General features: G+C 40.7%; 1 protein-coding gene across 1 annotated transcript in view; it reads right to left on the bottom strand.

Moving 5' to 3' along the window:
• Nucleotides 1–2,126: 2,126 nt before the first annotated feature.
• The window catches only part of LOC104272501 (FRAS1-related extracellular matrix protein 2-like), a gene marked incomplete at its 5' end in the record, with an annotated part of 9,162 nt that continues 351 nt past the window's right edge, over nucleotides 2,127–10,937 (bottom strand). Inside the window, 3 exons of the mRNA XM_009867512.1 lie at nucleotides 2,127–2,212; nucleotides 2,572–2,661; nucleotides 7,037–10,697. Of these exons, the coding sequence (XP_009865814.1) occupies nucleotides 2,127–2,212; nucleotides 2,572–2,661; nucleotides 7,037–10,697 (3,837 nt within the window). The remainder of the gene's footprint in view (nucleotides 2,213–2,571; nucleotides 2,662–7,036; nucleotides 10,698–10,937) is intronic.

Genomic DNA, 10,937 nt, shown 5'->3' with positions numbered 1-10,937 from the left:
GATCAACCATCAAAAGATGGAGCTAGAGAAAGTTATGCTCTTCTTCTGTTCACAATTCACAGACCATGAACAAATATTCCAAGACACATGGAAAAGTATTTCACAGAGGTACAGGGCAAAACCACTGTCTAATTCATACTATTTGAAGACAGCAGGGATTGGTGGTGCAGCTCCCCCTTGCTGGGGCATAAAAGGACTGGAATAGGTTTGCAAGATGTGCTTTATTTATTTTTACTTATTCAGAATAACATCAGCTGAATAATGTAAACATTCATTCATTGAATCACATTTTGAAATCTCTCTTGATTTCAACTGGATTACTTACGGACTACGGCACAATTCAGGTTAAGTAAAGTCCCGCTTATTTCATTTACAGCAAAAAAAGCTTGTTACTGCTTCAAAATCCCTGATATAGGAGACAGATATATGAAGCGTGCCTTTCTGCTGTGGATGTTGATAGTCTGTGCTGTATCCTTCACTTAGACCTTGTGTGTAGCCTCTTAGAATGATCTGGCCTAAAATCAAAGCCACTAAAAAAATAGTGTTGATACCACTGAAATCCTGCCAAAATACATCTGAGCTGCAAAACACTGGTTTTGATGTCTTTCTAGAGAGAGTGAAAATATAGCTAGATTAAATTGCTGGATATTTCATCCCTGTTACAGATTCTAAAGACATCGCTAATAAATCTGAATTATTTCAGAGAGATAAATATTAATGTTTTGATCACAACTCCATCCCTTTTAAATGTAGTTTTGCCATCTTCAGTCAAGCAGAAAATCAGAAAAGCTCTAAAATGCAACACAGCTAATTTTTCACTATGTCAACAAACATCCCGAGGAAAGCAAAGACCATCTTACCATCCAGCTAAGCAGTCTGCAAGATGATAACATCGCTAGTTCCAAAGCCTCTTAAAAACCAGCAAGTACCTTGTTACCATAATGATTCTTTGTATTATGAAAAGTAGCATGCTGATGCAACAGACAGGCTGTTACAACTCTGCCAAGTAAAAGCAGATGTGGAAGGTAAGCCTTCCACTGAAAGAAGAATTCTTGGTATAGAGACAGAATATATTAAGTGCAATTTGCTTTCACTACACATTTATATTCAAGTAGTGTGGAGAGAAGTCTCACAAATGTTGAGTTCTCAAGGAGCAAATAGTTTTAAGAACTGATGTTAATCAGTTTTCTGAAAGCAAACCTTCTTCAGCTTTAATTATTCCCATCCCATGAAACCTTGAAACACCTCAAGACTGAGTATCTGTTCACCTACTAGTAGAACAACTTGAAAGTCATGAACAACGTCACCATGTGGTGACACCTGTCATAAGAAAATGATGTTAATACTAGGAAAACATAGCAGCCCATGTTCCATTACCTTTACTTAGCTTTAAAATTCTCTAACCTCTATCTCAGTTAGAAGAAAACATTTAAGGAAAATAAGTCAAGCATTACAAACTCTTATCTCACTATTTGTTCTCTGATGTGGCAAAGATTTGCAAAGGTATTTTCTTCAAAAGTCTCTAGAGGTACTGTCTCTTTCAAGCTTGTCCAGTACAATGAACAGAACATGCTTTAATATCCCACTCCCAGCAGTAGTAGATGGTGACAAAACTGTTCAATCTGTGACACACAGGACGAATCCCTGTTCACTGATCTTAATACCACTAATTGGCCATGTCTCCTCTAAAGCAGTAACACAAGCCGCCTACACACGAGCTGAAAATAGGCTCACTTGAAGCCTTTTTTTAAAATCAGCTAATAAAATCCATTGCAAATTCCTCATAGAGCTATATATCACATATTAAAAAAGGTATTCAAGTAACATAATCTAGCCACCTGTTACCATACACAGCAATATCTGCACCTAGGAATATCCATATTAAGTACAGACTTGGGATGAAACAAAAAAAGCCCTAGTCATGTGTTTCATTTACCTCTTAAGTAAAACAAAACCTATTTTTTTCTCAAGCCAGTATAGGACAATATTCTCAATCTAGTTTTATTCTTTCCTTCTGCATTCTCCACAATCCTACAGAATAATATAAGTCAAGAGAATTCACATCAATCACCTGAAAAAGATCTTTGACAAGCGATTGAGTATTCTGTTATGCTAAGTAGGTAGAATCAGAACTTGAACTCTGCAACGTGTACATCAGAAACAACGTGTCCATATGAGCAGCTGGAACCTTTAAAGAAGTAGGCAATCATAACTGCAAATCAAAATTTAGAAAGTTTCTCAAGATAAAAAGCTTATGATAATTCATCTGTAAAGAGTCTGGACAGGAAATACAAATGTAAAACTACATAAAGCTCATATATCTGAGTAGAATTCTAATTTCACTTTCTTGCTAGAGTAGGTTGAGTATTTTTTCATTAGATGCAATTACTATTTTATCGACACCTCTCTTTGTAATCAGAAATAGTCCACAATTTGGGAAAGACATAACAAAAATCATATTCCACAAAGTAACATGGACTTCCCTGGAGTAAATTCAATATTCTTAAACCCCTCAAAGTATACTTAAACTCTTTCAAGAACAACAAAAGCACAAATCTTACGAGTACTCACCACTGTCTTCAACAATGAAATGAAAAATGTCACTGGTGGCATTGTCACCCCCTCGTAAAACATAACATATCTTCATATCATCAATATCAGCTAGAAAGAGTCAGGAAAAAAAGGTTTTATTTTATGAAGGTAGGGAAGTTATTATAGAAAAACCTGACATGTGTTAAATAGTTCAGCTTCAACAGAGAAAGGTCAAGGTTCTCCAGCAGAACTTGGACATTTTAGTATTAACATCATTGAAGCTTTACAGATATCATTCATTCTCCCTCCCCTTACTTCCCCGTTCCCACTGCCCGCTTTAAAATGTATTTACAAAAAGAACTGAAAAGAAATGTAAAAACATGGGCTTGACAATCAGAACTATTTCATATTTTTAGTGGTGCATTTTCTTAAACAGAGCTGTATCTCCACTAATCTCCATTAATTCCGCCATTCTTCACCCTGAGAAGACCTGTAGAGTGCACAGAAAACCTGTAACTGAAACAGAAGCAAACCCCAGGGTATTTTTTTATCTAAGTTCTACCCTCCATTCAAAAGGCAACACAAATTAGACCACACCCCCACACCCTCACCAAGAACTAGATTACATCTGACATTATGTCTGCCTCTAGGACAGGATATCTCTACACATTCTGCAGTGGAGAGATCTTGATATCTTTGGTCCACCACAAAAACACCCTCTCCACCAGACCATCCTCCCTATCAGCATCTTTTCAAAGGATATGGCATATAATCTAAATGAACTGTCATAAACAGTGCTCAAACACTTATAGCGATTGACTGAACCTAAACAGATGTTATTAGACAGACGTCAGTAAGAAAAAAAATCAATGCACAATTCCAAATAATCAATTGCAGTAAAGTATGTAAAAAGTAAACAAATACTTATTAATATTTTATTTTCTGAATTCCTTAAGCAGTGATGAGAAATCTAGTACATAAAAAAATAATTTTTGTCACTTTCTCTGAAACACTGTTGTTGGCAAAAATCCACATCTGATAAGAAAAATTGTGAGAAATTAATAGCGTCAAAGTGCAGCTCAAGTATCACCCAAATTCTCCTCCCATGTTGGGGCATATGCATCAGCAAAAAGAAGCTGAAAGCACTTTTGTTAGAGCTCCTCAAAATCCCTAATTCTAAAAGCAACCAGACATATTCTAGGGCAAAAAATGTACGAGCATTATGAGCAAATACTTGTCACTGAAGAATCTCTTCCATAAACGTGAAAGTTAAAGATCAAAAATTCATGAGGCTGTAAAGAGGATGCAAACTAATACCTCTTCATGCCAGTGGAGCCAGTAAATCTTTCTTCCTGCAAATACACAAGTACTCAGCTCTGCCCATGTGGGCAGCCTTATCAGCATCAGTGGTATGTCACATATAAAGATAAGCACTTGACCCAGAGCTTGCAGGACCAGGACCATCTCATCCAAAAAAAAAAAAAAAAGCCACTTGTCATGCAAACATCTTAATTTGGTCAAAACAATTGCAAAGAAATCACCTCTTTTCTCTTCATTAAGAATGTGTTCATTGTCACTTGTGCAATTCTATGCTTTGCTTTCACAGTTGATTTGCTCATGCTAGTTATATTAAAACTTGCCTAGTTGTAAGCACAACTCATTACTGTATAACATTTTATACAGTATACATGTATACACAATGCCTGTTAAATATTAATATGATATTGGAATTTTCTAACATAATTTTGAAAACCATTCAACATAATTTTCTATTTTAAAAAAATCCATTAAATCAGGGCACATAGAAAATTCTGCAAAACAAATACACTTCACAACATAATTTCTTTGTCTCTCTGAAAACACTTTCCTGAAAAAAGAAGACAAACATCACTATCAGAGATGAATGCTAAATAAAAACGATTGCTTGCAAAGTGCCGTGGAGTTGGCTCGAGTAGCCATGTAGGTATCTTTGGCCTCAGGAGGCTACATGGAGCTCTGAAATACCAACCAAGCTACATTATTGCCAAGGCAGATAGTTGCTCTCCACTATTCCTTCCTCCTAGCTCCTCAGCACACCCGCAGAGCTGCGGGATGTGACCTCGCCCTTACTCACAAACTTACCCACATGGGTCCAGGGACTCCCAAAGCACAGCTCAGCAGTCTGTCACACTTTGTACATTCAAAACATTATCCAGATATCAGATACCTACTTGCTGTATACCACTAACCTTCTTTAAACGTGAAAGACTTGGCAGTTCCTTAGTAGGCTTTCCCCACATTTAAACAATTTATGCAATCTTAATGAATATCTGCTATGAACAAATCCAGCCCTGACTTGCTGAGACAAGTGCAGTGCAGTTATAGATATACAATTTTGTTTGCATGCATTTTTGTCCTAGAATAGCACTAGACCAGAAATTACCATGTGGCAAGCATTTTTCTTTAAGCTTTCTCTGCTTTCTCTGCATTTAGTATTACCAAATTATAAATAAAAAGCACGAAGAAATCATAATGAATTAAAAATGCTGCTTCCAAGTCTAACATAAAGTAACAGATAGTCCTTAAATAAACTTAGGAGATGCCTTTCATCCAAGACTTTCACTCTCGAGTTATTCTGTGACTTCAAGGAAGTTCTCTTTTCCTGTCCTCAGGAGATACACTATCCCTGTGTGAGTTGATGCTTTTTGCATTTCATGCAGTTTTTCCAGGCCCCTCTTCTCCCTCAAGTGCTTGGCCCTGCATTCATAAGACATCTTTATGTGTTTGCTTGATAAAATACAAACCATTACAAAAAGCATTCAGGAAGTTGAGAAGAGAGATGCCACAGAAATAACACTGATGCTCAGGAAGTATTTGTTCATAGAGGCCAAAAAAAAAAAATATTCCAGAAATGTCTATTTCTTAAAAACAACTCAACACAGATTAAAGTGCCTGTGCCAGTACTGTCAGGGAACCTGTGAAGTTATACCACCTTCTGGAGACTAGCTTTAAAACCAATTTTTCCTAAGGGTTAAATGCTTTTCACCCAGCTCAGGCAATTCGAGGACATTAAAAAAGCCTGATTGAAGACCAGTGAGCATGCAGCATGGTCAAACTCACAACTTAAAGTCACGTTAACAACTTAATTTTGGTCACTTGACATGGCACGCCTGGCCATATGGCACAAAAGAGAACAGAATATGTACCTATCCCGAGTGTCCCCCTACTCTTGAATAAATGGGGTTTCACTGTGCTATGCAGTTGTCTGCTTTCAAGGAACATCCACTCAATAATTCTACATTATCCTATGTAAGACAAAAAGTGATAATCTGTTTATTTGTTCACTCTCATTCTCTTCTGTTTCTCACTTATTCTGACAATACTCTTAAAACCACTCACAGCCTGCTACTGAAGCCTTACATTTAAGGAGCTGTGGTAGTTCTCAAAGCTTAGACATGGTTTGGTCGCTCCTCATCCTCTTTTTTTTGCACTAACTCTGCAAAACTTAGGGCATCCCAGACATTCAAAAGTTCATCAGGGCTGTTTTTAAGATTTGGTATGTCTGACAAGAACATCACTGCAGAAAAGAATGTAACATGGGATACATACTAGTATGGGCTCTGTGAAATTAAATGCAGCCAACTACAAGCTTCCACCTCCAGCCTCACCACCTACGCAGCCCCACCTCTCCAGGCTCCTTTAACTGAGTCTCCATGCTGTTGTGCTGCCTGCTCACTCTACAGCTGCAGGAAGCTGTGAGAAATCTCATTCAGGTGTTAATTAACCAGCTATTAACTCATTGCAAAGTAACATGGAAAATTCTCTGGAGAATAGATTAACGCTCTCCTTTCAATTAAAGTTACTTCATAGCCTTGTGTGGAGGCTTTATTTCAGAACATATGGCATATGCGGTTTTCGTCCTATTTATACCACTTAATATTTTAGTTCCATGTAAAAAGTAAGTACCTTTGACATAATTTTAAAACACATTACCTTTTAATTTACCACAAACACTTTGTGGTTAAAATTTGTGTAACGACAAAAACACTCATAATATACTATTTTCCCATGTTTTGAAAAGGATTTTACCTTTACAGTTAAGCGTGAGCAGACTTATAGCAACTGATACTCTAGCCATGGCATGACCATTGGTTAATAATAGCTTGGCCACTCCTGTAGCATTTTCTAAATAAAACCATTTAAAGAAGGCACTCAGCCTCTACAGATCTGGAACTACGTGCAGGTCAGTTCTGTTATCCAAATTTCTATCACCGACAGAAAGTCCAGATAACAGTTGTTTGGTCTGTAAGCTGTCCAAAGTGAAGATGCTTCTTTATTCAGTGTTTATCCAGTAAATCCCCTTTCCTGTTTAAAGCTGTCACAGATGCAATGAACAATAAACAGAACTAAAAAAATAACAAAGCCATTATAAATAACCTTGTCCACTGGAAAGTTTCTCCCATCAATTATATAGTTTAGCACAAAAAAAAGAATGATCTAAAGAAAGCATGGAGTATTGCAATACCTTGGGTGAACTGGCTGATGCTATGGTTGCCTTTCCCCAGGTGGATCAGGAAGCCATGGCGCGGAGCCTCTGTGATTCTGATCTTAAGAGTAGCGTGCAAACTGTCCCTGTCTTCCACTTTAAGCACCTTGTTGGTAATCAGAAACCCAATGTGACCTGTGGCCAGAATACGAAGAGTCTGAGCACCCTTATTTATTACGATTTGAGGTACACTGTTGTCCACGGCCATTATTCGAATCTTCATAGTCTGAGGTTTCCTTGTTTCGAACACAGTATTGGGAAAGACATAGAAATCGGTATGAGTGCCATCCGTAACAGTGAAAGAGAAGCTATCCTCAACTGATTCTGTGCCATCATGTTTGTAGCTGATTAGATTTTCATTGAGATCTTGTTTAGTGAAGGTGGTGACTGGTTTGGAGTTATTAAACATGATCTGACCATGAACTGGTATTTGAGTGATGATAAATTTTAGCAATGCATCAGGTGTATCTCTGTCTTCCACAGTCAGTTCAAATGGGGTTATCAGTTTGCATTCATTTTCACTCACCACCAGGTTATGGATTGTAACAACAGGTTTCTTATTATCTACATCACTGATAGAAATTCTGAAAGTACGAAATACAGGGTTATAACCATCGGTCACCTCAAATTCAAAGCTGTCCATTTTCACCTCATCTTCCGAAGTGTGAATGTAATAGACTTTATTGCCTGCTAACAAGAGTTGAGTAAAAGTGGAGATGGGTACCCCAGGCTGATCTGTGCATTCAAGATGACCACGAACAGGTGCTCTGGTAATGGTGAAAACTAAGTTCTCATCTGGACTATTCAGGTCACTGGTGCTAAGCAAATCAGTAGTAAGGGTTACTTTTCCTCCTTCCTTCAAAGAAACTCCTTTGCTGATGACATCTGGGAAGACAATATCAATGCTACCTATTGTCACATAAAAGTAGCGGTCAATGAGAGGATTTATTCCATCTGTCACATCAAACTTTATAAGATCACGAACTCCTTCTTGGCCAAAATGCATATATCGAATTAAGTTTCTATCCACTTCATCTTGGGTGAAGTTCATCCCCAGGGTGATATTCTCAGCTCCACCTGAAGACTTCATTCTCTGTAAGATGCCTTGTCCTGGCCCGTATCTTATAATATATGTCAAAGTTTTGTCTTCAGAATCTAGGTCAGTAGCTTTTAATATTCTATTATTAATAGTTCTAGTTTCCCCTATTTCGATCTCCAAACCATCATTGATGGCCATTCTTGGTGTCTCATCATCTACAGGAATAACCATGATGAGTACCACTTTCCTAATGGTATGTTTACCATCTGTGAGTTTCACCTCAAAACTGTCCTCCTTTGTCTCAGAGTCATCATGTTCATAGAGTATGTTTGAGGTCTCTGCTATCTGGTCCAAGGTGAAGCTCTCCACCAGGACAGTTCCATTGAGCAGCTGGTTCACAATGTGGCCGTGCCTGGGAAGTCTAGTGATTGTAAACATTAACTTATCAGCAGGGATGTCTGCGTCAACTGCGTTGAGGATAGGGGTATCAATAACGAGGCTCATGCCTTCCATCACAACAAACTCTCGCACAAAGATTTCAGGCTCTTCATCATTGATGGGCATAATGACAATGGGGAAAAAGTGCCTTTGGGAAAAGTTAATGCCATCAGAACAGCGGAAAGCAAATCTGTCTTCAACAGGTTCTACACCCTTGTGTATACTTTGGACATAAAAAATATGTCCTTGACGGAGGTCTTTCAAGGTGAAAGCACTTATAGCTATACCTGCTCTGGATTTTTCAGATCCTGGGGCTGGAGAGATGTTCTCTACATACCCAGATGCGGGCTGAGCAACAATGGTGCAGAGTATATCATCACTAGGAGTATCCACATCTTCAGCCCTCAGGTGAGCAGGAGTAATGACTCGTTTGTCACCTTCCATTATCATGAACTGCTCCCCCACAAAAATCTCCGGGGCTTGACTGTCAACAGGAAGAATGGTCACCAAGACTGAAACTCCTTGAACAACATTTCCTCTGATGCTCCACTCCTTGGACATGTCAGACAAGGTAAGGTTGAAGGTATCTTCTTTGGGCAGAAGGCCTATTTCACCACCAGTGTGAGTATATACCACAGCACCATCTAGCAGGTCTCTCTGGGAAAATCTATCTGCAGGCACCCCTCGAACCAGGATGTTCCCATGCTGAGGAGGATCCTCTAAAATGAAAGTCAACATTAAGTCATCTGTATCCTCATCCGTGCCCTGAATGACATTAGCAGTGATTTCAGCTGCACCATTCTCCAGTACATCTAGGTAGGAACCAAGAGTGCCTGGGGGCAACCGTAGCATAGGAACCTCATCATCAACGGGGTGCACATTCATTTTCAGCGTGATGGGCACAAAATGAACCCCATCACTCACATCAAGCCTGCAAGTATCACTGTTTGCCTCAGCTCCACTGTGCACATACACTACCCTGCCTTGTCTGATATCCTCCAGGCCAAAGACACCTCCTGCAAACAAACTGTACCCAGAAAGCTGCAACTGGCCATACCGAGGAGCTTGGGTCAGGACAAATCTGAGACGGGCAAGTTCCGTGTCTGTGTCAGTGGCATCCAGCTCAGTTGGACTAACGACATGGCTGCCTCCCTCAGGCAAAGTGAAGCCAGTATTAGTGATTTCAGGAGGCTGGTTATCCACAGGCTGAAGGTAGATGGTGAAAGTCCCTTTGGCTGCATTCCCAGCTGCATCTTGCACTTGATACTGAAACTGAATCAAATGAGGAGCCACCCCAAGTTCTTCCTGTGGAGGACGGTATGAGATCTTGTGATGGTTGATCTGGGCTTGGGTGAAGTGGGTAACTTCCACAGAATGATCCTCAGTCAGCACGAGGGATCCAAGGCGGCCTCCATATAAATCTGGAGGGTGGTTAGTGTCAGTGTCAGTGGGGGGCTGGGTGACTGAGTAGCGGAGTTCATGGTCCCCTGAATCCTGATCTGTATAACACAGATGCTTCCTTCTCAGCGGGGTCACCTGCTGTTCTGCAACTATTAAGTGCAGGCTGCTGCTACTGTGAAGCTCTGGGGCTAATCTGTCTACAGGATGTACCCGGATCACAAAAGTCTGTGGTCCAGAGCGGTTGGGTGGGTCATTGTCATCCTGGACTCTGAAGACAAACTGGTCCAACACAACCCCAGGGCCAGGGCTGTGGGGCCCGAAGTGGTGGTAATAAAGACGCCCTTCCACAATATCCTGTTGCAGCCACTCTCTCACTGGCTTTTCATAAATTACGGAGCTCCCTGCTAAACCTGGTACACCCCTCCAAGAAAAGCCCTCATCTTCTTCCTCCTCCTCCCAGCCAGGAGGTGGTTGTGCTTGACGGAGGAGGAGCTGCCCAGCAGTGGGGCCAGACTCCACTGTGAAAAGCAGGACAGCATCCTGTGAATCAATGTCAGTGGCACTAAGAGCACGGGTAGTGATGGGCACTGTTTCACCCTCAGCCATATCCAGCCCTGTGTCAGCGTTGAGTAGGGGTGGCTGATCATCGGTGGGTACCAGGGTAATGGGGAAAAGGAACTCCACACGGTGGCGAGAGCCACCATCTTCCAAACGCAGCACCAGATTGTCACTGAGTGGAGACTCGCTGCCGTCATGCTGGTACTAAGAGCACGGGTAGTGATGGGCACTGTTTCACCCTCAGCCATATCCAGCCCTGTGTCAGCGTTGAGTAGGGGTGGCTGATCATCGGTGGGTACCAGGGTAATGGGGAAAAGGAACTCCACACGGTGGCGAGAGCCACCATCTTCCAAACGCAGCACCAGATTGTCACTGAGTGGAGACTCGCTGCCGTCATGCTGGTAAATGACGCGGGCTGCTGCCCGCTCAGCCACTGTGGAGGGT

Source organism: Apaloderma vittatum, unplaced genomic scaffold (genome assembly GCF_000703405.1).
Source record: "Apaloderma vittatum isolate BGI_N311 unplaced genomic scaffold, ASM70340v1 scaffold13824, whole genome shotgun sequence".
NCBI lineage: Eukaryota > Metazoa > Chordata > Aves > Trogoniformes > Trogonidae > Apaloderma > Apaloderma vittatum.
This window is presented reverse-complemented; position numbering and strand designations above follow the sequence as displayed.